The sequence below is a fragment of the Capra hircus genome, chromosome 8, assembly GCF_001704415.2.
Source record: "Capra hircus breed San Clemente chromosome 8, ASM170441v1, whole genome shotgun sequence".
NCBI lineage: Eukaryota > Metazoa > Chordata > Mammalia > Artiodactyla > Bovidae > Capra > Capra hircus.
Genome location: NC_030815.1, coordinates 100,669,389 through 100,697,387, shown reverse-complemented (window position 1 = coordinate 100,697,387; position 27,999 = coordinate 100,669,389). Strand labels below are relative to the sequence as shown.

Here is a 27,999-nt window from a genome sequence, read left to right as displayed (position 1 = left end):
CAGATGTCCTCCCAACCTCCCAGAATCCTTCATGCTGGAATTCATTTTGGCTGAGTGATGCGCACACCCCCAGAAGAACCGAGTCAGAATGATTGGCCAGAGACAACCCGGAAACTAATTCATCACCACAAAACCCGAGCCTGTGAGCCACATGGTCAGAACATCATCATCATGATAAAAAGAATGAGTACAGTATTACAAGACATTTTGTGAGAGAAGCCACATTCACAAAATTTTTATTACAGTGTAATAACCCCTTTTATTATTTTGTCGTACCTAAACTTTATCATAGATGTGTATGTATAGGAAAAACAAATAGTCCAATGCCCAAGATCTTTTGGTCTTACCTGTAACCAATTTCTTTTGAATTCCAAATATCACCGCCAACTGTGTCTAAAAGCCTATGGATGATATCTATTGGGTTAGGCTATCACAGCCTATAATGAGTGTTCCTGGATCTGTTAATCTTTCTCAAGCCACAGCCATATTAGCTCAACCTTGCTCTTTTTGCAAAATACGTACCTTTTAGAAACTAACACAACAGTGTAAAGCAACTATACTCCAACAAAAACTAATCTTAAAAAAGGGACTTCCCTGGTGCTCCAGTGGTGAAGACTTCATGCTCCCAATACAGGGGGCCTAGATTTAATCCTTAGTCAGGGAACTAAGATTCCACATATCATAACAAAGAGCCCATGTGCTACAACTAAGACCAAACACAACCTAAATAAAGTTTAAAAAATTAATTAAAACTATATACCATTTTATTCTTTAAATGCAGCTTTCATGTGGGTGCAAGCTTGCTCTAAGTAAGACACAGCTATAGACTCTAATATGATTCAAGAAAAGGCAAAGTCATTATGTGACAACTTAAAGCAAAGCAAGATAAAGGTGGAGAGTTTAAAGCCAGCAAAGTATGGTTTGAGAATTTTAGAAAGTGATTTGGCCTAAAAAAAAAGTCAAGATAACAGGAGAAACAGCTTCTGCCAATCAAGAGGCAGCAGACCTTCCCAGATGCCACTAAGAAAAATCACTAAGAAAGTGTATCTGCCTAAACAGGCTTTTTAATGCAGGAGTAAGTGTCCTATTCTGGAAAAAAAAAAAATGCCACAAAGGACACTTTGGTAAGGAAAAGAAGCAAGCACCAGGATTTAAGGCAGGAATAGAAGGCTAACTCTCCTGTCTATGTACATGCAGTCACGCTTATGATCAGTCTGCCCTTAACTATGAAGCTGCTAACACCAAGTCTTGAAGGAAAAAGATAAACACCAGCTGTAATAAGAATGCTTTTTCTGGACTGGTTACATTGGTGCTTTATTCCTGAAGTCAGGAAAAACTCTTTCAATAAAGGACTGCGATTTAAAATTCTTTTTAATACTGCACAATGTCTCTGGCCACCCAGATCCCCATGAGTTCAACAACGGAAAAGTCAAAGTGGTCTACCTGCCCTGAAAACAACATCTCTAATTCAGCCTTTGGAGCAGGGTGTCATATGGATCTTTAAGGCTCATTCCACATGGTACTCTATGGAAAGGAACATTGGCAATATGGAAGAGAACCTAGACAGAGAGGGCATCAGGACAGTCTGGAAGGATTACACCACTGAAGATGCCATCATTGTTAAAGATAAAGCTATGAAAGCCATCAAGCTGAAAACAATAACTTCCTGCTGGAGCAAACTGCTGTCCAGATGTACATGACCTCATAGAACTTACGACAGAGCCAACCAAGGAAATGATGAAAGAGACTGGGGGTATGGCAAAAGGTGGGGGGTGAAAGGTTTCAAGATACAATCTTGGGAAAATTTAAGAGCTAATAGACACCACACCAGAGGAATTAACAGAAGATGACTTGATGGGAGATGGGTGTTTCTGATGGATCCAGGTACAGTCAACTGAAACCTTCTGGAAAGGATTCACTATTCTAGATGCCACTAAGAACATTTGTTATGCATGAAAATGAAAGCGTTAGTCACTCAGTTGTGTTCAACTTTTTGTGATCCCCGTGGACTGTAGCCCACCTTCCAGGATCCTCTGTCCATGGAATTTTCCAGGTAAGAATACTGGAGTGGGTTGCTGTTCCCTTCTCCCGGGGATCCTGACCCAGGGATCAAACCCAGGTCTCCCGCACTGGAGGCAGATTCTTTACCATCTGAGCCACCAGGGAACCCTCATGTGATGCATGGGACGAAGCCAAAATATCAACACGAACAACAGGTGGAAGAAGTTGAGTTCAACCCTCATGAGTGACCAAGAGGGGCTCAAAACTTCAGTGGAGGAACTGCAGATGTGGTGGAAACAGAAGAGAACTAGAAGCAGAGATGGATCCTCAAAATGCGGCAGAACTGCTGCAATTTAAAACTTTAATGGATGAGGAGTTGCTTCTTCTGGATGAGTAAAGAAAATGGTTTCTTGAGATGGAATCTATTCCTGGTGAAGACCGCTGAAAGGACAACAAAGAACTTAGAATATCATCTATATATAAAGTTACTTGATAAAGCAGCAGCAAGGTTTGAAAGGATTGACTCCAATTTTGAAAGCTCTAGTGTGGTGTAAAATGTTATCAAACAGCACTGAGACTGAGTGCTACCAAGAAACTGTTCATGAAAAGGAGAGTCAACTGATGCAGCAAACTTCAATGCTGTCTTATTTTAAGAAATTGCCCCAGCCATCCCAACTCAACAACCACTACCCTGGATTAGTCAGCACCTAAAAACAAGGCAAGACCCTCCAGCAGCAAAAAGATTATGATTTGCTAAAGGCTCAGATGTATTTTTTTTAGCAACAAAGTGTTTTTTAAACTGAGCACACACAATTGGATTTTTAGACATAATGTTATCACATAATTGTTAATAATAGGCTATAGTAGAGTGTAAACATAACTTTTATACGCACCAGGAAACTAAAAACTCCTGTGAACCAATTTAGGCAATATTTGCTTTATTACAGCAGTCTGGAAGTGAACCCACAATATCTCCAAGGTATGCTTGTAAACACAAAAATACAAAAATCTAGACAAATTACAATCAAACTGTCAAAACCCAAAGACAAAAAATCCTGAAAGAAGCAAGAAGAAAAACTTATTTTATAAAAAGGAACCTCAATGAAACTATCTGATTTCTTCTCAGAGACCTTGGAGACCAGAAGTGGGTGGGTTGATTTAGTTAAAGTGCATAAAGGAAAAAAAAAACAAAAAAACCCACAGTTCGTTGAGGATTTTGTATCTAGCAAATCTAGCAAGAAATAAGGGAAAATTTACTCAACTAGGGAATAGAAGGAAATTATCTCAATATAATAAAGTTCATTAATGAAAAGATCACAGCTAGCATCATACTCAATGGTAAAAAAGAGAAACCTGTTCCTCTAACATTAGTAGTAAGACAAGGATACCTACTTTAGCCACTTCTTCTCAACACAGTAACTGAGTCCTAGCCACAGCAATCAAGCAAAATAAAGAAATAAAAACCATACAACTTAGGAAGAGAGAAATAATACCTCTTTTCACAGATGACGTGATCCTATATGTGGAAAACTCTAAACATCACACAGACACACAAACAAACACACAAAAAAATTGTTAGAACTAATAAGCAAATACAGCAAAAGTGATAGAATATAAAACCAAAATTTAAAAATAAGTTGCATTTCTATACAGTGACTGAAAAATCCAGAAAGGAAATTAAGAAAACAATTCCATTTACAGTATCATTAAAAAGAATAAAATACTACGGAATGAACTCAAACAAGGAAGTAAAAGACTTGTATACTGGAAACTACAAAACACTGCTGAAAGAACAGTTGACACAAATAAATGGAAATACATCTCATATTTATGGGCCTGAAGACTTAGTATGTTAAAATATTTATACTATCCCAAGTGATTTTTTACTGAAACAAGGGAAACCACCCACAAATTCATATGGAATCTTTACCCCCAAATAGCCAAAATAATTTTAAGAAAGAAGAAAAATGCTAGGTTTTTTCACATGTCCTAACTGCAAAGTGTATGACAAAGCTCCAGTAACTAAAACAGTATGGTACCGGCATAAAGACATACAGACCAATGGAATAGAGAGCCCAGAAATGCACTAGTACTTACAGCCAAATGATTTTCAACAGGGGTACAAAGACTACACAATGTGGAAACAAATGGTGCTTGGAAAACAAAATACCTAAAGACAAAAGGATGAATATGGACCCTTATTTTATACCACACACAAAAATTAATCCAAAATGAATTAAAGATCTAAACATAAGATCTGAAGCTATAAAAGTCCTAAAAGAAAATACAGGGGGAAAATTTCACAACACTGAGTCTAGCAATGATTTCTCGGATATGACACCAAAAGCACAAGCAATTAAAGCAAGAACAGTCAAATGGACTGTATCAAACCTACAAAACTTCAGCATAGCAAAGAAAACAATGAAAACAATGAAAGAGTGGAACAGGAAATGAAAATTTTCATTTAAAAAATGGGCAAAGGACTTGAACAGACATGTCTCTAAAGAAGACATACAAATGTCTAACAGGCATATAAGAAGATGTTCAACATCACCAATTGTCAGAGAAATGCAAATCTAAACTCCAAGATACCATCTCACAACCATTAGTATGGCCACTATCCAAAATACAGAAAATAGTTAAGTGTTGCAAGGATGTGGATAAACAGGAACCCTTTAAGCACTGTTGGTAAGAGTGTGAAATGGGTGCAACTGCAATAGAAAACAGCAGAGAAGTTCCTTAAATAATTAAAAATAGAACTATCATGATTTAGCAATCTTGCTTTTGTATATAAAGAGAAGGCTGGAAATAGACATACCTGCACACCCATGTTCACTGCAGCATTATTCACAATAGTCAAAGAGGTAGAAGCAACTTAAATGTGTACTGAGGGATGAATGGATAAATAAAACGTAGCATACACATACAATGGAAAATTACTCATCCTTAAAAAAGGAAGGAAATCCTGTCATACACTAAGACATGGATGAACCATGCAGTAATTCCACTTCTAGATATATATCTCAAAGAACTAAATGCAGGGACTCAAACAATATTTGCAAACCACTGTTCATAGCAGTGTTAATTAACAGCCAAAAGATGGCAATAACCTAAATGACCACTGAAAGATGAATGCATAAGCAAACAATGTGGTCTATTTACAAAAGAATACTATTTAGCATTAAAATAATGAAAAAATGAAATTCTGGCACATGCTATAACATGAACCTTAAAAAGATGCTAAGTGAAACAAGTCAGACACAAAAGGACAGTATTGAATGATTTCTTTTATATGAAGTGTTTGCTGCTAAGTCACTTCAGTCGTGTCCGACTCTGTGCCACCCCACAGATGGCAGCCCACCAGGCACCCCCATCCCTGGGATTCCCCAAGCAACAACACTGGAGTGGGCTGCCATTTCCTTCTCCAATGTATGAAAGTGAAAAGTGAAAGTGAAGTCACTCAGTCGTGTCCGACTCTTGGCGACCTCATGGACTGCAGCCTACCAGGCTCCTCCATCCATGGGATTTTCCAGGCAAGAGTACTGGAGTGGGGTGCCATTGCCTTCTCCAATACGAAGTGTTTAGAATAGTCAAATTCATAGACAGAAAGTAGAATGGTAGTTACCAAGGGCTTGGGGGAGGGGAGAATGAGGAGTTACTGGTTAATGAGTGAATTTCAGTTAGGGATGATGGAAAAGTTCTAGAGATGTATGGTGGGGATGCGTGAGAAAGAACATGAACATAGTTAATGCCATTAAATTATACATCTCAGAAGAGTTAAAATGGTCAATTTTATATTATATATATTTTACCACATTACAAAAAAATTCTAAAATAAGTAAATAAAAGTGAATTCATTGACAAGAAAAGCCTTGTCTTTTCCTGAGACTACAAAGAAATTTCTTCAATAGAAACTCATAAAGAGGAAACATTTTAAAATTCAAGTTCTTCATTTTAAAGTAAAATGGGTAAGCATAACACAGGTTAATAAAAAAAATTCTATAAGGAATCAAAAGACATTTAAAACCTTTTGACTGTTTGATATAACTCCAAAACGAATTTAAGTATTTAGATAATAGGCCAGATTAAATATCCTTAGGCAATCTTATATAAGCAATTACTGAAACCAAGCTTTTTATAAAAGCTGTACAGGAGGATTTGAGGTTGCCCTGTGGCTAGTACATGGTATTTAGAAAGCTCATACTGGATAAAGGACTTATTGTAGAATAAAAAGATCTATAAGTTAATAATTACTTAATTTTTTAAGTGGGCAACATATTTCACCAAAGAAGGTACATGAACAGCTAAAGAACATATGAAAAGATCCTCAATACCATTAGCCCCAAAAAGATACCACTTCAATCACCATATTAGCTATAATAAAATGTTTTAAAAAGATGAACAATTAACAAGGGTTGGTGAGGATATAACCTCATCAGGAACCCTCACACACTGAAGTCCAGAATATAAAATAATACAGTCACTTTGGAAAACAACTTGGCAACTTCTTAAAATAGTTAAAACAAAAATTTACCATATAATCCAGCAAGTCAGGCATCTAAGAAAAGTGAAAACATTATGTCCACACAAAGACTTGCATGCTAATGTTCAGAGCAGCATTATTTTTCACAGCCCCAAATGGGAAACAACCCACATGTCCTTCAACTGGTGAAATGTACAAAATATGGCACATCCATCCAATCAGCTATTATTTGACAATAAAAAGGATTAAAATACTGATATGCTACAATACACATGAATTTAGAAAATAACATGAATGAACTTAGATACAAGTTAATGAACAACTAAAAAAGACCACATATGATTACATGTATATAAAATGTTCAGAAAAGGCAACTCTACAGAGACAGAGAGTAGACTGGTTAGTGGTTACCTGGGATCAGGGTGGGAATGGGATTACTGCAAATGGGTGTGAGGGATCTTATTAAGGTGCTAAAATGTTCTAAAAACAGACTGTGTTGCCAACTGTACAGTTCACTGAATTTGTTAAAACTCACTGAATTATACACTTGAATGACTTCCACAATATGCAATTTATATCTCAAAAAAACTATTAAAAAAAACAAAAAACAGGTTTATGTTCCGGACTCCCAACTCGTACAGATATAAAGCATCCTCTTATGGATGTTGGGGAAAGTAACAAGTAAACATCCTGGAACAAGCCTCTTCTCAAGATTTTTACATATTTAATTCTCTCTATAGATTGTATCGTTCCAGAAAAGAAATCAGGATTTTCATCTTTTCACAAAAAAATTTCACCCGGGGTGAATAACTCTGATAAGCCATATTCCTTCCATGTCTAGAATCTCTCTGGCTGGTCCATTTAGAAGTAACTATACAGACCAATTTATCACTCAGCAATAGTTGAGCTACCCTGGGGAAGGAGACAAGGAAGAAACCAAAACCATTATCCAGAGGTAGCACTGCAAACTAAACCCATTAAATCCCAGCAAATATTGCTGAATCTCAGATGACCATTAAGCATGTCTTCACTTCCATAACCTGAAAGTTTACCTGTTTCGTTCTTAAGAGCTGCCTCAAATTTCAACTTTAGGAACTCTGCACCATGTGGTCATTGGGGCTGCTTCAGGATCCTACAACTTGAGACCCAAATCTAACTGACCCAGGATTTTCAGTTCCTTTTTCACAGTTAAAGATTATTATTCAGATTCCACCACTAATATTTTTAAGGAATAACCCACTAACATCTATTCCTTTCAGGTCTGATTTCATAAAGGAAAACTTGATTGAAAATTTACTCTGTATCATTTTTACATTCTTTTCCTGAATTTTACTACAAAATCTCTTTAGGTTTTAGGATAGGTACTCTCCAGGTGGTAGCGGATCATAGTATCAGCTTCTTACAGGGGGCAAGTCAGGTTACATGAATGACAGAACTTTGCAAGGAGAACAGATTCCCCCTCTAAAGGTGGCAGCCGATACCCAAAACCAGTTGACTACCCCACAGAAATATGGGTCCATTGTTGTCAGCCCAGTAACTTTTCAAGGCAAATTTCTTTTTGGTATGAAATTTCCTAATTTTTAAATGGTGACAACTACTTACACATGTGCACACCCACACCATGCAGACCAACTAACACACATCAAAGGGCCCAATCTTAGCTTGTGACCTTTGCCACACAAAAATGTTTACACTCTGATTACAGGAAACTGTACTTACTATAGACAAACTTTTAAAAATAGAACTCTATCTTGCAAAAGACAATCCATCCAAAATAGCTGTTTTCAGTACCCGTTTCCCAACCCCCTCCCAGTCCCTTGTCTGTTTTCCTAGGACAGTTACACTCTCACGGCTGAGACAGCCTGGAATATGCCATTTAATTTCCCAGTCCTCAGGGCCAACATCCAGAGCAAACACAGGGGTTGGGGTGCTTTGTCCAATCAAGACATTCCCTGATGGCAAACTTGTTTGACCTCTACTGACTTGATCCATGCATAGCTTTTGAGCAGTTCCAGCATCAAATATTTTAAAAGCATACTGCATTCTCACTATGCCAGAAGTTCAGTAGTTTAAATGAGTTATTTTCTATTACACTAGAGAAACTGGAAATGCCAATGAACCAAAAATGTTTTAACTTATTACCACAGCTTCAGAGGTTACCAGAGGTAGAAAAAGAAGGAAGAGAGGGAGGGAGGGAATGAAAGAAACCTCAGAAATCATTAGTCCCACTCCTTCATTTTACCAGTAAAGAAACGAAAATTCAGAAAGGTCAAATGATTTGTCCAAGGTTATACAGTGAGTTAGTTGGCAAACTGGGACAGAACTCAAGTTACCTGACTGCAGTAAGCTCCTCTTTCTGTAACACTACATGGCAGTAGAAGGGGAAGCTAGGAGAGAAAGAAGTCTGAAGAAAAACAGGTTAGTAAGGTGGGTCCCCTGCACCCCTCCCCTGATTTTTATATTCACATTTGGCCTTTTAGGATTATTCCACATGCTAGTTTCCCCTCTTTCCACAGACTTTACCAACGCTTTGTCACTCTCTACCAAAAGTTGACATCCTTGCAAAGAAGGGTAAATGACAAAACGATACTTTTCCTAGCTGCCAGCCCACCAAAGCTGCAGCTACTAATCAATGCTGTGGCAGTATACACCCCAGGTTTTTAATAAGGGACCACTGTGACTAAATTTCCTACTAATCAATGTGGCGGTAGTTTACACCCTAGGTTTTTAATGAGGGAGAACTGTGTAAACCCACATCCCGCACCTTACTATATTTCCAAGAATTATTCTGCAGAGTGAAATCCCCGATGCCTGATGAGGCCAGAATTACTTTTGAATGTTTTCTCGCACTCATTGCATTCATACTCCCTCCTTCCAGTATGAATTTTCAGGTGTTCTACAAGGATTGAGCTCCGGCTAAAGGTTGCCCCACAGTAGTTACATTCATAGGGTTTCTCTCCAGTATGAATCCGATGATGTTCATTGAGAGACGAACTCTGACTGAAGGATTTTCCACAGTCCTTACATTTATAAGGCTTGACACCCGTGTGAATTCTCTGATGACGGCTGAGGAGTGAATGGGTAGGGAAGGCTTTCTCACACTGGGTACACTTGTAGGGTTTTTCTCCAGAATGAAGCCTCTGATGATAAATTACAGATGTAAAATGGCTAAAAGTCATCCCACAATCATTACACAAATACGGTTTTTCTCCAGTGTGAATCCTCTGATGTCGGGTAAGGCAAGAATTCTGTCTGAAGGCTTTCCCACACTCACCACATTTATAGGGTTTCTCTCCGGTATGAATTCTCTGATGTTTGGAAAGGGATGAGCTGTGACTGAAGGATTTTCCACAGTTGTTACATGTGTAGGGTTTTTCTCCAGTGTGAATTCGCTGATGCTGAATAAGAGATGAACTGTCACTGAAGGGCCTCCCACAGTCTTTACATTTATAGGGTTTTTCACCAGTGTGAACTCTCTGATGTTTAATGAGGTGGGCGCTTAGGGTAAAAGATTTCCCACAGTCATCACACTTGAAGGGCTTCTCTCCACTGTGAGTTCGGTGGTGTGGTGTGAGAGATGAGCTGTCACTGAAGGCTTTTCCACACTCATTGCACATGTAGGGTTTCTCCCCAGTGTGAATTCTCCTATGCTTGGTCAGTGAGGCACTATAGCCAAAGGCTTTTCCACATTTGCTGCATTTATGGGTTCCTTCTCCAGTCTCAGTTCCCTCGTCTTTATCTATGGATGTATCTTGACCTAAACCTTTCAAACATTTTTGACACGTAGAGGAGTTTTTCTTACTGAGGGATGAGCTTTGAGTAAAGGCTACTCCACAGTTACTACACTTCTGAGACTTCTCCCCCCCACGGCTTTTCTGATGTTTCTGATGTTCAGTCCGAGAAGAAGAGTGACTTAAAGCTTTTCTGCCTTCGTTACATTTCCTTGGCTTTTCACCACTGTGTTCTTTGCGGTTCGGAACAAGGTCTGAATGAAAACTAAAGGGTTTCTTGCCTTCATTGTACCTCCGAGATTTCTTCCTTAAGTAGACTCTCAGATGTTTAATTAGATCCGAAGGTGGTTTGAAGCTACTTCCAAAGGGACTTCTTTCTGGGTCAAATTCTTCACCCTTACTGCCTCTCCCATGAGTTTTCTTCTGTGTGATTTGTCCTTGTGAATGTTCCCTACTGCTACAACCATCCTCGAATCTGCCATGTTTCCAGGATTCTCCCATAGAGTCACAATCGCTACTCATTAGATACCTTTCTATTATTTTATCCAAAGTCGATTCTTCCATAAGAACATCTTGACTTCCACCAGATTCCTTCAATCCACCACCAAGTTCACACTCTGAAAGAAATAACAAACAGAGTATTTCTTGTTTGCAATAAAGAAAGCTACTACACTTGGGACTAGGAACAGAGACAACAGAAACTGTAAGAAACAGGGCCTGGAAAAATTTTCAGAGTCTCATAAAGCACGGAAGGGAAAAGTGACATGGGGAAACTGAGGGAACTGAGAGTTTAGGAAATATACTGAGGAAGATGATAGGTTTGTGCTTTATAGTTAGAGATCCAAGTTCTCACCCTTGTTTCAAATTTCTGTAATAGGTTCAAACTTACTCTCCTTACATCAATTTATTCTCTTTCCAAATAGTAATATGATAGTGCAAGTGTTTACTGAATAATTACCAAATGCCAGAAAGTGAAGAGGAACTAAAAAGCCTCTTGATGACAGTGAGAGGAGAGTGAAAAAGTTGGCTTAAAGCTCAACATTCAGAAAACTAAGATCATGGCATGCGGTCCCATCACTTCATGGCAAATAGATGGGGAAACAGTGGAAACAATGTCAGACTTTATTTTGGGGGGCTCCAAAATCACTGCAGATGGTGACTGCAGCCATGAAATTAAAAGACGCTTACTCCTTGGAAGAAAAGTTATGAGCAACCTAGATAGCATATTCAAAAGTAGAGACATTACTTTGCCAACAAAGGTCCGTCTAGTCAAGGCTATGGTTTTTCCAGTGGTCATGTATGGACGTGAGAGTTGGACTGTGAAGAAGGCTGAGAGCCGAAGAATTGATGATTTTGAACTATGGTGTTGGAGAAGACTCTTGAGAGTCCCTTGGACTGCAAGGAGATCCAACCAGTCCATTCTGAAGGAGATCAGCCCTGGGATTTCTTTGGAAGGAATGATGCTAAAGCTGAAGCTCCATTACTTTGGCCACCTCATGCAAAGAGTTGACTCACTGGAAAAAGACTCTGATGCTGGGAGGGATTGGGGGCAGGAGGAGAAGGGGATGACAGAGGATGAGATGGCTGGATGGCATCACTGACTCGATGGACGTGAGTCTGAGTGAACTCCGCGAGTTGGTGATGGACAGGGAGGCCTGGTGTGCTGCAATTCATGGGGTTGCAAAGAGTCGGACACGACTGAGCGACTGAACTGAACTGAACCAAATGCCAGGTCCCATACCAAGCAATTTACTTGAATGTCACTTAATTTTCACAATAACCCTATGAAGTAGGATCTGTCATAATCCCTGGTTTATAGATATGACAACTAATCACACAGAGTGAATATAATTCGCTTACCCAAGGTCACATGTAAGTACTAGAGCCACCCAGACTGACATCAAAGCCCACTCTTTTGATCCCATCCCTATACCACACTGCCTCTCCTCAAAGCAGCCTAATACCACTAAGTTTATAGACAATGTTAATCACATCACAAACATGCAACACCACCTATGTTAGATTTTCAAAGGCTACCACCCATCTGGCCCTACCAACCTTGTTGTTTAGTTCCTAAGTTGTGTCTAACTCTTTTGCATCCCATGGACTATGCTCCTCTGTCCATGGGATTTTCCAGGCAAGAATAATGAAGTGGGTTTCCATTTCCTTCTCCAGGGGATCTTCTCAATCCAGGAACCAAACTTGCATCTCCTGAATTCGCAGACGGATTCCTTACCACTGAGCCACCAGACCCCTACCAACCTTGCAGATACTCTAACCAAGCATCTATTTATCGTCCATGACAGGACTGCATTCTCAGTCCTGTTTTCTCAGTCTTAATGCTTCAGACTGCCTAGAATTCAACCCTGGTGCACCTTCACTATCACAAATATAAAAATCTGGTAAGGCCTACGGTTCAAGTCCCAGAGTCTCTAATGCCATACTCTCAAGGTGTGTGCCCCTCTCTGAATCTTCAGTTCAGTTCAGTTGCTCAGTTGTATCTGACTCTTTGTGACTCCTGAACTGCAGCACAAAAGGCTTCCCTATCCATCACCAACTCCCAAAGCTTGCTCCAACTCATATCCACAGAGTTGGTGATGCCATCTAACCACCTCATCCTGTGTTGTCCCCTTCTCCCCGTGTCTTCAATCTTTCCCAGCATCACTGTCTTTTTCAAATGAGTCAGTTCTTCACATCAGGTGGCCAAAGTATTGGAGTTTCAGCTTCAGCATCAGCCCTTTCAATGAGTATTCAGGACTGATTTCCTTTAGGATGGACTGGTTGGATCTCCTTGCAGTCCAAGGGACTCTCAAGAGTGTTCTCTAACACCACAATCCAAAAGCATCAATTCTTCAGTGGTCAGCTTTATGGCCCAACTCTCACATCCATATATGACTACTGGACAAACCAAAGCTTTGACTATACAGACCTTTGTCAGTAAAGTAATGTCTCTGCTTTTTAATATGCTGTCATAGCTTTTCTTTCAAGGAGCAAGCATCTTTTAATTTCATGGCTGCAGTCACCATCTGCAATGATTTTGGAGCCCAAGAAAATAAGGTCTGAATCTTGAATTCCTGTATTAATTCCTATATTTATCATTCATCTTGGCTCTTTTTTATGTTTTCTTTCATCTTGGCTCTTAATCATGAGCTTACAGTATCACTTTAGTAAGATTGATTTTTAACCAGACAACTATAAAATACAAAACGCTGGACAGCTCTGAAGACTTCATGGGGGCGTCCCTCTATGGTCTCAGTTGCCGACATGCCATCCAGACTAAGGAAGATCTGGAAACTTAAGGGCCACATGAACCACAGGCACAGCAAACACTGGAAACCTCCTGGAGGCCAGGGTAACATTGGTGGCATGTGTCACCACAGGATCAATTTTGATAAATATCACCCAGGTAAGGCTGCGCTTCCCTGGTGGCTCAGACAGTAAAGAATCTGCCTGCAACGTGGGAGACCCAGGTTTGATCCCTGAGCTGGGAAGACCACCTAGAGAAGGAAATGGCTACCCACTTCAGTATTCTTGCCAGGAGAATTCCATGGACAGAGGAGTCTGGTGGGCTACAGTCCACGGGGTAGCAAAGAGTCAGACACAACTAAAGGACAAATGTTACACTACACTAATTTTGGGAAAGTTGGGATGAGGCATTACCACTTAGCAAGGAACCAGAGCTTTTGCCCAAATGTCAACCTGGATAAACTATGGACCTGAGTGAGTGAGTTGATATGGTAAATGCTGCCCAAAAAATTGGAGTTGCTCCTCTCATGACGGGGTACACTGGGGCTACTATATTGAGTTCTGGGGAAGAGAAAGCTCCCAAAACAGCCCATCCCACTCAAGGCCAAATTCTAGCAGAAGAGCTGAGGAGATTAAGGGTGCTGTCCTGGTAGCTTGACCCTACATGGATGGGAGGTTCATTAAGTGCTAACGAGTGCTTTTCAAAAAAAATAAAGACAATAAAATACAAAATCCTATTACCTGGAAGTTAGCCATTATTAAAAATTCTGATTTTTTCTAGAAATTTTCTACATATTTTAGGATAGAAAATCTATGTATATAATATGTAGTTACTTTTTTCATAATTCTTTCCCATCTCATTGGTTAATTCTTCATATAGATAATTTTTACGAGTTATATAATAATCCATCATATCAATGTTACTATTTCTGTATGGAATGTTTATCAAATGATTAATATTTCCTCAGAAGTGAGTCATAAAAGTGACTGAATCAAAGGGTAGAAAAGTTCTATCACCAGATAATACATGATTAAAAGTACTTGATTACTCATCGCTGGTCAAATGCTTTTTCTCTAAACCTTTGCAAATTTGATTCATAATAAATAGTGTTTTTAAAATGTAACTTACATTGCTGACCAGTGACTTGGAACATTTTTTTCATGTTCATAGCTATTTAAAGTTTCTTTCTGTCAGTTACTCTGGTCAGCTATCTGTTGAAGTTCTTTGCTTATTTTTTCTAACAGACTCACGGTTCCTTACTGATCTGCATGAGCTTTTTATAAACCATGGTTATTGACTATGACTTTGTCTGTCACAAACTTTTTCACCAGTAAGTTATAAATGACTTTTCATCTGGTCCCATCACATCATGGCAAATAGATGGGGAAACAGTGGTTGACTTTTATTTTTGGGGGCTCCAAAATCACTGCAGATGGTGACTGCAGCGATGAAATTAAGACACTCCTTAGAAGGAAAGTTATGACCAACCTAGATAGCATATTAAAGAGCAGAGACATTACTTTGTCAACAAAGGTCTGTCTAGTCAAGGCTATGGTTTTTCCAGTAGTCATGTATGGATGCGAGAGTTGGGCTATAAAGAAAGGTGAGTGCCAAAGAATTGATGCTTTTGAACTGTGGTGTTAGAGAAGACTCTTTGAAAAGAGTCCCTTGGACTGCAAGGAGATCCAACCAGTCCATCCTAAGGGAGATCAGTCCTGGGTGTTTACTGGAAGGACTGATGTTGAAGCTGAAACTCCAATACTTTGGCCGCCTGATGCGAAGGGGTGACTCACTAGAAAAGATGAGAGCTGATGCTGGGAAAAGATTGAGAGCAGGAGGAGAAGGGGACAACAGAGGATGAGATGGTTGTATGGCATCACCGACTCAGTGGACATTAGTTTGAGTAAACTCTGGGAGTTGGTGATGGACAGGGAGGCCTGGCATGCAGTTCATGGGGTTGCAAAGAGACGTGACTGAGTGACTGAACTGAACTGAAATAAACTGTACATCTAAATGATACTTCTTTTACATAAGCAGTTTTTGAGGAGAGGCATGTATTTATACCAATGCTGCTAAATTTTACTCAGAACAGTTTTAGATTCCATTTTCAAAACTACTCTACCAGATGTTACTTAAACATAGGAAGACAACTGCTTTCCTTTATTCATGTAATTACACTGTAAATAGCCAAGAGGTTGACTTAAATGAAGGGCTAATTGTGGAGAGGGTACTGTCAGTCTATGAGCCCAACGACCCCAGCAGGTACACGGCTCTGGCCCAAGGTCTGGTCCTGGAGGCCCAGGGCACCCCCTGCACCTGGGACTGTGGTTGGCATCTCCCCAGCAAGATGGCTTCTAGGGATGACATCTAAGTCTCTATCATCTTCCTGTGAGGGCCAGGCAGTTACTCCTGAGGAGTTCAGCCCTAAACCTCCCTCCACTATCCCAGTTTCTTCATGCATACGTTTCTCCCAACCCAAATTCTAAAGCTGTTTTCCTGACCTTCTTTACTGGCAATTTAACTGAAGAAGGGGGGCTTCTCTGATAGCTGAGTTGGTAAAGAATCTGCCTGCAATGCAGGAGACCCCAGTTCTATTCCTGGGTCGGGCAGATCCGCTGGAGAAAGGATAGGCCACCCACTCCAGTATTCCTGGGCCTCCCTTGTGGTTCAGCTGATAAAAGTATCCACCTGCAATGTGGGAGACCTGGGTTCGATCCCTGGGCTGGAAAGATCCCCTGGAGAAGAGAAAGGCTACCCACTGCAGTATTCTGGCCTGGAGAATTCCATGGATGTACAGTCCATGGGCTCACAGAGTCGGACACGACTGAGCAACTTTCACTTTCATTGTAACTGAAGAAGGGTGCCAGTTAGATCCAAAATTACAGCTCATGGCAAATAAAAAAAAAGGAAGATGGACTAGAGAAAAGTGTTGAAGAAGGCTCTTGAGAGTCCCTTGGACTGCAAGGAGATAAAACCAATCAATCCAAAAGGAAATAAACCCTCAATATTCATTGGAAGGACTGATGCTCAAGCTCCAATATTTTGGCCACCTGATGCAAAGAGCCAACTCATTGGAAAAGACCCTGATGCTGGGGAAGATTAAAGGCACGAGGAAAAGAGGAGGACAGGGGATGAGATGGTTGGATAAAAAGATTTGAGTTTGAGCAAGCTCCAAGAGATGGTGAAGGACAGAGAAGTTTGGCATGCTGCAGTCCGCAGGGTAGGAGAATCGGACAGGAATGAGCAACTGAACAACAAAAAGCAAAGTAAATTACTGTTTTTTCTTAAACTAAAGTATTGATATATAGTGAAAGTGTAAGCATTAGTCACTCAGTTGTGTCCTACTCTGAGACCCCACGGACTGTAGCCCACCAAGCTTCTTTGTCCATGGAATTCTCCAGACAAAAATGCTGGAGTGGGTAGATTCCCTCCTCGAGGGGATCTTCCTGATGCTAGGATCATACCTGGGTGCCCTGCATTATAGGTGTAGATTCTTTACTGTCTGAGCCACTGATGTATAAATAATCATTTATTATAATTTTTAAAAATCTAGTGAAGATTCATTATTAAAGTTTAAGAAAGAGAAGAATAAAGAAAAAATGTAATTCCTCAAAGATAACCAGTATTAACATGCTGCTGCTGCTGCTAAGTCGCATCAGTCGTGTCCGACTCTATGTGACCCCATAGATGGCAGTCCACCAGACTCCCCTGTCCCTGGGATTCTCCAGGCAAGAACACTGGAGTGGGTTGCCATTTCCTTCTCCAATGCATGACAGTGAAAAGTAAAAGTAAAGTGGCTCAGTTGTGTCCAACTCTTAGCGACCCCATGGACTGCAGCCCACCAGGCTCCTCCGTCCATGGGATTCCCCAGGTAAGAGTACTGGAGTGGGGTGCCATTGCCTTCTCCAAGTATTAACATGAATGCTCTCCAAATATTAATAGTAAAAACCCGTATCTATACATTTAGACATACATATATATGTACGTTTTTTTCTTCTTTTAACAAAACTGGATTATAGTAAACATGCTGTCCACTGGATGAATTCCTACTTATTCTTCAAAATTCAATTGTTAATTATCCCCTTGCTCCTATATTTTCCCATTGCTTCTTATACATGCCATCATTATAGTGTCAGTTCAGTTCAGTTCAGTCGCTCAGTCGTGTCCGACTCTTTGCAACCCCATGAATCGCAGCACGCCAGGCCTCCCTGTCCATCACCATCTCCCGGAGTTCACTCAGACTCACATCCATCGAGTCCATGATGCCATCCAGCCATCTCATCCTGAGTCGTCCCCTTCTCCTCCCGCACCCAATCCCTCCCAGCATCAGAGTCTTTTCCAATGAGTCAACTCTTCTCATGAGGTGGCCAAAGTACTAGAGCTTCAGCTTTAGCATCATTCCTTCCAAAGAAATCCCAGGGCTGATCTCCTTCAGAATGGACTGGTTGGATCTCCTTGCAGTCCAAGGGACTCTCAAGAGTCTTCTCCAACACCACAGTTCAAAAGCATCAATTCTTTGGTACTCAGCCTTCTTCACAGTCCAACTCTCACATCCATACATGACCACAGGAAAAACCATAGCCTTGACTAGACGGACCTTAGTCGGCAAAGTAATGTCTCTGCTTTTGAATATACTATCTAGGTTGGTCATAACTTTTTTCCAAGGAGTAAGCGTCTTTTAATTTCATGGCTGCAGTCACCAGCATTATAGTGTACATCCCATTATAAACACATTTTGTCCTGATTTCTGTATCTATAGCATCCATGGAAATTTGCCCTTCAAATCTCCTCTGAGGCACTTGATAGCCCCTGTTGATGCTCATTGACTCCACCACAGCATCACACCAAGGCCACTTCACTAAAGGTGCTCCCAGTCAATGACAAGAATGGCAATTACACTTGGGCCCATTTCTGTGAGGCATACGACTCTGCTAGATGACTTTGTCAGGGAGGTTCATTTTTGGCTTTACTAAAATCTTTTCAACCTGCACTTCAATCTAAGACTCTTCCGACTCAGCCTTCCTTCCTTTCCCTCTCCTGTCACAGGTATCAGACCTACATCACCTTCATAGCAATCCCAGCCTCTTCCAGTCCCTGGAATTATTCCCCCCAGTAAGTCTCTGATGGGGCCAATCTTGGCATCCTTCTCAGAGGACCCAAACTGAGTGTCTCTCCTATTAAAATGAATATTCCAGGAAGGCAAGGCAGAAATTTTCATCATCTATATTAGCACCTAGTCCACCCAACATTTCACAACCTCTTTCAAATGACTTGGTAGGCAACTGTTTCCATGTCTTTCTCTACTTTTCACCAACTCACCTGGTCTACAGCCTTTGGAGACTTCTTTTTGCAGCAGCCGTGGTAGTCCAGCCCACTTCAGCTGGGAAACCAAATCTAACTTGGAAACTGGAAAGCCTGTTGAGAGAAAATAGAAAATGTCTTTTTTTTTTTTTTTTCTAAAACAAAGACATTACAACACTCATAGCCTTTAGTTCTTCAGGGAAGAGAAGAAGTTGTCAAAAGTAGACTTCAGCACTGGAATTTGAGGAGAAAACTGGGGAAGGTATGGTGCTCAACATTTTCAGTTCAGTGGAGCAAAGCGACTTTTCTTTTTAGAAAACACTATATAAAAGTACATTTTTAGGACCCATTTTAAGGTTTAGGCGTATGACTCCCGTAAACTCAGCTAAAACCTTTAATAGCACCTATCTTCCAATGTTAGCGGACAAAAAGATACTCAGTTTAGACACTGAATCATGAAGAGAAGATGTCTTTACCCAGAAATTCTAGGTTCCTATAGTTCTCCAGCAGCACTTCCTTATATATCTCCTTCTGAGAAGGTTCCAGTTTCCTCCACTCCCCTCTGGAAAAGGTGACAGCCACATCTTTGAGTGTCATGGATTCCTAGAACACCAAAGACAGCCTGTGTGCATTGTGTTACTCCCAAACAGATCCGAAGAATTCAGAAAAGTAACAGATGCGATGGTTTTCAAGTCTTTAAGAATTTGCAAGCAAACTACAAGGTAGCTGTTATACGACCGTAACAAGTGATATACAAGATTATGATACAATCCCCTCCTTTTCCATTGTCCTTGGTGTGAAATGCTATACAAGGATTCTCTGGAATGACTAACATTGATCAAATTTGCCCTAACATGCTGATTTCTAGAATTAACAGAAAATATTAAATGAAAGAACACAAATTACATTTCCCAGTCCCCAAATCTGCAGAATCAATATAAGTTCTATAAGCTTTAAATTAAACATGGAAAAGTAACATCACTGACTACATTCCAAATTATAATTTCCAGTTGATTCTGAAAAGTTGTTGCTGAATGAAACGACGCCAGGATTCTTGGCCTCTGGAAAGAATTCAATCCAGGGCCAGAGATGAGGCCTGATCGCTCAGAGCTTTTGTGTAATAAAGTTTTATTAAAATATAAAGGAGACAGAAAAAGCTTCTGACATAGGCATCAGAAGGGGGCAGAAAGAGTACCCCTCTGCTAGTCTTCAGCTGGATGTTATATAGTCACTGCTGCTGCTTCTGCTGCTAAGTTGCTTCAGTCGTGTCCAACTCTGTGCGACCCCATAGATGGCCTCCTACCAGGCTCCCCTGTCCCTGGGATTCTCCAGGCAAGAACATTGGAGTGGGTTGCCATTTCCTTCTCCAATGCTAGCAGTCTGTTAATGAAAGAAAGCAATGTCTTAAAACTCAGAATGGCACCAGGCCCCTTATCCATAAGATGCATTTTGGGATAATCTTGGCACCAGATGATTCATCCCGGCCCATAAAACGATTGACCTGAATCTTGCAGAAGGGTAGATTACCATACAAATAGTTTCGTTTACATAGATTAGGGGAACAATATCTGAGTATAACTTACTGGTCAAGTAGGTTCTGAGCCATTAGGTGGAACTGACTTGAAGACAGAGTCTGGGGTAAATGTATAGTATATTAACATAGCTTAAGACAAACATTTTCATAAGAAAAATGCATTGGTTAACTTAAGATTTGAAAATAGTTAACTTCAAGTGAAACCAGGTGTCATTATGGCAACACAGTATTTTAAGAGAAACCTCCTTTTAAATTTGTATAGAGAAGGAAAAAAAATATCACTAGTTTGTTTCCTCCTGCCTCTTAAGAGAGATAAAAATGTCTGACACTTGCACCCTATTTCCTCCATTTGGAGACCCCAGGCCTTCCTGCCTGTTACCCTCTCAATTCTAAGTAGCAATTACTTTCTCACAATCAAACAAGGATCTGTGTTCAATAACATACACTTACAATTACTTTAAATTATAAACAAGCACAATTAATCATTACAATACACTTTTCATAGCATCCTCTATAGCAAGACATTTTGAGAGGCAGTACAGCAGAGTGGCTATTAGCACTTGTAGTAGCTTTCCTGTGGCTGCTGTAACAAATTACCATAACTCTGGTGGTTTAAGAAAACAGAAATTTATTTTGCCGAAGTCTGGAGACCAGAAGTCTGAAATCCAGATGTTGGTGGAACTGGGCCCTCTGAGCGAGAATCCATTCCTTGCCTCTTCCAGGTTCCTTAGTTGCCAGCATTCCATGGTGTTCCTTGGTTTGCAGCCTTATCATTCCAATCTTCACATCGCTTTCTCCTGTTCCTGTGTTCAAACTCTAAGTACTCTTTAATGTCACTGAGGGCCATACAATCCAGAATAACGTCCTCATATGACCAATCCTTATTTTATCACATCTGCAAAGACCTCTCCTCCAGGTAAAGTAACATTCTCAGGTTCCAGAGACAAGGAAGTGGATGTACATCAGGGAGATATGTCCCTGATATACGTCTACTCAGAGCCATTACCTGGTAATCAGAGCTATTACCAGGCTACTGCTGCTACTGCTAAGTCACTTCAGTCATGTCCGACTCTGTGTGACCCCATAGACAGCAGCCTACCAGGCTCCCCCGTCCCTGGGATTCTCCAGGCAAGAACACTGGAGTGGGTTGCCATTTCCTTCTCCAATGCATGAAAGTGAAAAGTGAAAGTGAAGTCACTCAGTCGTGTCCGACTCTTGGCGACCCCATGGACTGCAGCCTACCAGGCTCCTCCGCCCATGGGATTTTCCAGGCGAGAGTACTGGAGTGGGGTGCCACTGCCTTCTCTGACCAGGCTACTAGGGCACTATTATTTACCACTGCGAATGAGAATTTTTTTTCCTGAAAATTACTGGTATATAGAAAACATTGATTTGTAATCAGCTACTTTTCTCAGCCACTAAATGGGTTTCAGTACATTTTCAGTTGATTCTCTGAGGTTTTCCAAAAAGACTACATTATCTGTAAATAATATACATCTTCTTCCATATCCATACTTACCTCACTTGTTTCTTGTCACACTGGATTGGCTAAAATATTCAGAAAATACTCATTAATACAGTAAGGTGAGACATCCTCATCTTTTTAATGGTATTGTGAGGACTGCTTTTTATTTTGCAACACTATCCAGATGTGTTTTTTGGTCATGTTCAGGAAATATAATTCTATTTCCACCTGACCAGTCTTATGAAGAATAATTGCTGGATTTTAGTAAATAATTTTGAGCTTATCAGAGTCAGACTTATGACCAATTCTGATAACTGAAGTAAAATAGCATTTGAAGAATGAGCCCTAAGAATGCGAAGACTGAGAGGAAAAGGAGATGGTCTGAATTAGTCTAGTGTCTTTATAACACCCAGGAGGAGCTCAGTGAGCATTTACTTAAAAATGAAAGGTCTGTAGCCATATATGTTAATATATATTAAGTAGACTTACTGTGGTGGTCATTTCACAATATACACAAATATCAAACCATTATATTATATACCTGAAACTAACACAATGCTGGGTGTCAACTAGACCTCAATTTAAAAATTAACTTAAGAATGAAAATTTATGGTTAAAAAAAAAGAATGAAAACCAGTGAAAGGAAGCTTACCTGGGACTCAGTATTTGGAAGAATAGAAACAGTTTTATCTTCTTCAGGGTTCTCCTCTTCGGAAATAACAGAATCTTGAGAGACTGGTTCTAGGAAGGGGAGAAAAACAATTCCGCCTTTCAAATGGGCTCCTCAGACTAAAATTATTATATTTGTCACTCTGGAGAAAAAGATCAGATTAAACAAAGAAAAAGTTTTTCCTACACTCTTAAAACACAGAGGACAGCCACACATACATTTTCATACTGAAACCCAAGCTTTCCCCTACTACCCTCTAAAATATTCTTTCAATTCTTAGGCTCACAAAATCTGATTTCCTTCATTCCATATACCCACTACTTCAATGTATTTACTTTTCATAATAATCTTTATGAGATGTATTAAGGTGGAACATCATATGTGTAGTATCATATAGTAATTTGCTTCTTTCATTTTGTACAAAAGTCACTTACTGAATGAAAACACTCTTTTGGGGAGTTTACTGTCATATCTTGAGATGATCTCCCCCACTTCCCCCCTTTACCTATTAATCTCACCTTCCTTTTCTTCAAGCACTTGGGTCAAATCCTCTACTAGGGTCACCACTTCCTCACTACTCTCAGGATGTTGTGATTTGACCCAAATCCTGATCTCCCCAGGCAAGATGGTCAGGAACTGCTCAAACACCAAAAGCTCTAGAATCTGTTCTTTCGTGTGGATGTCTGGTCTCAGCCACTGAACGCAAAGCTCCCATAGCTGATTCAGAGTTTTTCTGGGTCCAGCCTCTTCAGAGTAACAAAACCACCTGAACCTCTGTCTGAAAGACTCTGGGTCAGCAGTGTCTCTTTTCATGAGAGCTTCTGGATTCCTGGGAGTCTCCATCCTAAGGACTTTGTTCTGTTCACTTGAGACCAGAGTGTGAGGATCTGGGGAGACAGCTGTCATCTTGTTTGGGCTACTCCTGCTTGCAGTATGTATCACCAACAGAAATCCAGTCTCCTTTAGACTCTGAATGTCAGCACAGTCCACCAACAGGCACTCTCCAGCAAAATACCAAGTGTTCCAAGGATCCACTTTATGGTCCTGCAGAAACCATCAAGAAACATAAGAGATAAATTAAGTGAAACAAATTGTGAATCCTAAAAAACATTGTTCTTGATTTGGTTCTGTTATAGACACACACACACACACCCCTACTCAGAGGCATAGAACTGCCCTGCCCGACTACTATACTAAAAGAATGATTTTCTCTGTTAAGTGAAAAGCTGAGAAGTTACTTGAGGGTAAATAAAGGTATGTACCCTCCAAGAAAACAGTTTCTTCAGATACTCATCAGTTAAACATATCAGAAAAGGCTCACTGCTACAAGAGGCTCCAAACTGACTCCACTCCTGCCCTCTCTTAGTGAATGGCCACACAGTTCCCCACCAGTTGCTCAACTCAAAAACCTGATTTCATATTTGACTCTCAAATTTCTCACACAATCAATAACCAAGTTCTGGCGGCTTTATTTCCTAAGAACCTCTCCATTCTCTCCTACTGAAATTACCTAAGAACAGCCTCATTCAATTTCAGTCTTACACTGAAGCCTAAGGATTTCTTCTAATATGCAAAATACGGTCTTGTAATTCCCCAACTGTCTCAACACAAAATTCAAACGCAAAAGTCACACATGATGATCTTGAAACCCTGTCCTCATGACCTGACCTTCAGCTGCAGCTGCCCCTGATGGACACTGCAGCCATAAAGAGGTATCTCTCCATTTCCAGCAACTCTACCCCATTCCGCCTTTGCACTAGAGTCATTCATTCCCTCCCCTTGGAATGCTGCCGTTTTTTCCTCTACCAAACTTGCTCCTTCTTTAAAACCCGACTCCACTGCCACCTCTTGTATGAGGCTTTCTCTGATCCCCAAATACTCTTCTGCGCAGTCTGCCCTGTGTGGCATGCGTTCTCATTCCACAAATAACTGACCATCTACAACGATCTGAAACCAGGGACTATGGATTCAGACGTGAACGGGTCAGACGGGACCCCCACCCTCACAAAGCACTCAAGAAATGACAATAGTCTTAGATGTCTTAGATGGGCTACACTGCGACAAGTGAGGACACTCTCCTCAAGCTACAACGTCAATTAATTACCCACCTCCGAGGGGCACAGAGTGCCGCGCACACTATGCATGACGTCATTTAGTCCTCTGCCAAATATTAAGCGCCCACCACGTACCTAGAGCCGCTCTGGACACCTGGGACTCTGCAGTGGCTAAGACACTCGTTCCGATCTCCAAGAGTTTACAATAAAGGCTCCGTGAAAATGTGACGCAGGCAGAAGGAAGTTCCCAAAAGAGCAGGTGGGGGGAGATTTGCCCCACGGGGTGCGTTCGGCAACGTCTGAAGACGTTTTGGTTATCACGACTGGGGAGGAGGGATGCTGCTGGTACCTAATGAGTGGAGCCGGGGATGCTGCTAAACATTCCGCAATACTCGGTACAGCCCCCCTTACCCTCACGCACACACAATAACTTTTCCCGCCCAAAATACCAAAGTAGCGAAGTTGCAAGACCGTGGGCTCAGGGAAGGGATGGAGGAAAGCTCCATCCAGGAGCGCGCTTATCTCCGGCAGAAGCTGCAATGTTGGGAGTGCACAGCGAGACTGCCCTCGGCCCCCACCCCGCCCCAGGTACGCCCTCAGAACTGGCAACCTGGCCTCGGCCCCCAAACTAGAGGCCAGGGGCAACCGCTACCTGCGTCAAGACCCGCAGCCAGGACCAACGCCACCGCAATGAGCTTCTAGAAACTGGTCCTGCAGGAGCTGCGCGCGCAAGGCGGCGGGGAGCTGAATGCGCCTGCGCAGGGACGCAGAACTACGATTCCCGGGATGCGCTTGTCCAGCTTTGCGAAAGGTCTGTGGTTTCCATAGGCTCCCACCCCGGCCTGTTGCGCATGGTCTTTGGGACGTGCTGGTGGTCTCAGCTGCGGAATTATTGCTGCGCCAGAGGCCTAAAGGCCTAGAGTCATCTCAGGTTTTCAGATCTATGATGTTCTGTTTCCTTGGTAACCTCAAAGCATCCTTCCCCTCTTCCTTCCTCACCCTTCCCTGAAATCCAGGCTGCAAAACCCCCACCACAGAAGCATATTAGCAACGCATTCAATACAAGTCATAGTGCCGCAACTTGAATTAAATGTCAAACGTATTACTTTTACACCTGCCACCATGATTGTCCAATCCGCCATCATGCCTCGCCTGGATTATTGCAATGGCGTCTTGATTTCACGTTTCTTCTTTTGTCTCTTCACATTGCAACCAGAGAGATGCTTAAAATACGAACACAGCTTATGAACTTCCTCTGCTGAAAACCCTGAAAAGGTTTCCCATTTCACCCAGGGTAGAAATTCTAATTTTTACAGTGACCTACAAGGCTGATGGAATCTGGCCACTGATAAGCTCCCTGACCTCTTCCTCTACTTGCGTGTTGTCACAGTGACCGCCTGGCTATCCCTCTCCCTCCAACCTGCCTGTTACTTACGGCTGACTTGCCACCTGCCTAGATATCTTGTATGGCTCATGTTCTCACCCTTTCATATGTTCTCAATGAAGCCTTGAGTCAGGAAGATCCCCTGGAGGAGGAATTGGCAACCCACTCCAGTAATTTTGTGGAGAGAATTCTAGGAACAGGGAAGCCTGGCATGTTGCGGTCCAGGGGGGTAGTAAAGAGCAGGACATGACTGAGCAACTGAACAACAACAAGAACAACAGAGTAGAACAATTTCATGTGTTTCCATACCTGGAACCTAGAGCCTAGACAACAAGAATCATCACATGGACTCTGTATATAGCTCCTTTCATCTACATTATGTCTCTGAGGTTTATCATTATTGTTGCCTGTGGTTACAAATCAATGAAAATCATTTATTTTCATTGCTGCCTAGTATTCCCCTATGACCTTTTATGTACACTACAGTTTCCTGTTTTCACAGTCCCTTGCCCAGCTTCCAGGCTGTATCTTATATGGAAGTGAGGAGGAAGTTTGTGTGTGTGAAGGGGTGAGTCTGTCTGATTTTTCTGCTTCCTCTAAAATCACCCCACGTTAAAGAAACTAAAAAGCCATGGTCCTGCCTGCTCGTCTCCACCTCTAGGTTCCAAAGGCAGCCTTCAAGGTATCTCCTTAGGATTCTGGGGATCTCTGAGCTCCTGCAGCTGTGAGCTGCCTCAGGGATATCAAGACCTGTTTCCGGTGCCTACGGCCCTGGCTCAGCTGGGACTCCAAGGATTCAAGAGCCAGTAGAGGCCATGATTTCCTGTCTAGGAGTGCTGACTCTTGCCTGAAAAGAAAAAAAAGAAAGCTCTCCTGCCTAACCACACGTACTTAAAAAATTAAATGTAGACTTACTGTCAGTTCATTCATTTCAGTCACTCACTAGTGTCTGACTCTTTTGACCCAGCCTACCCCATTCCTAGGTATTTACTCACCAGAAATGAAAACATATGCCCACAAAAAGAGCTGTATGGGAATGCTTATGGCCACTTTATTAATGCATATGCCCCAAACTGGAAACTATTCAAATGTGTGGTAACTAGTGAACAAATTGTCTTACATTCACATAATGAAATACTACTCAGTAACAAAAAGGAGTGAACTGCTGAAATATACAGCAGTATAGCTGAATCTCAAAAGCTATAAGTGAGAGATGCCAGACCAAAAAAAAAAAAGCAGTACATACAACATATGAGTCCATTTACATGCCATTCTAGAGAGACAGAGCTATAGGGACAGAAATGAAATCAGTGGTTGCCAGTTACCAGGAGTGGAAGGAAGGGACTCAGGGAACTTGTTGGAGTGATAGAAATACTCTATAGCTTGATTATGGTGGTCATTACATAATTGTGTATGCCTGTCAACTTATATGGGCTTCTCTGGTGGCTCAGATGGCAAAAAATTTGCCTACAATGCAGGGGACCTGGGTTCAATCCCTGGATGAGGAAGATCTCCGGGAGAAGGGAATGACACCCACACCAATATTCTTTCCTGGGAAATCCCATGGACAGAAGAGCCTGGCCATTATATAAATAGACTTGTACCCCTTAAATATGTAAATTTTATTATGAGTGAATTATACCTCAATATAAGTGAAAGCATAATTTTATGTGACTGTTCACAGCAGCTTTTTTTTGGTAATGGTTAAAAACTGGAAACATCTTAATGACCAGCAAGTGATGAATGGCTACAAAATAAACAATAATGGGACAGCCATACAATGGAATACTTCAGAACAATGAAAAGGAGAGTTTATTGAAACATGCTACATCCAGATAAATTTGCTGGAATATTCAGTGCAGCACTTTCACAGCATCATCTTTTAGGATTTGAAATAGCTCAACTGGAATACCACCACCTCCACTAGCTTTGTTCCTAGTGATGCTTCCTTTGGCCCACTTGAATTTGCATTCCAGACTGTCGGCTCTAGGTGAGTGATTACACCATTGTGATTACCTGGGTCATGAAGATCTTTTTTGTACAGTTCTTCTGTGTATTCTTGCCACCTCTTCTTAATATCTTCTGCTTCTGTTAGGTCCATACCATTTCTGTCCTTTATCGAGCCCATC

General features: G+C 41.1%; 1 protein-coding gene across 1 annotated transcript; it reads right to left on the bottom strand.

The window, feature by feature from the left end:
* Nucleotides 5,587-25,628, bottom strand: ZNF483 (zinc finger protein 483). The gene is made up of 7 exons (XM_013966218.2): nt 25,593-25,628; nt 25,139-25,240; nt 22,951-23,476; nt 22,415-22,503; nt 19,240-19,366; nt 18,782-18,877; nt 5,587-10,832 (listed from the first exon to the last, which is right to left on the bottom strand). The coding sequence occupies exons 1-7, from the start codon at nt 25,626-25,628 to the stop codon at nt 9,268-9,270; spliced, it is 2,541 nt and encodes an 846-aa protein (XP_013821672.2). The 3' UTR covers nt 5,587-9,267.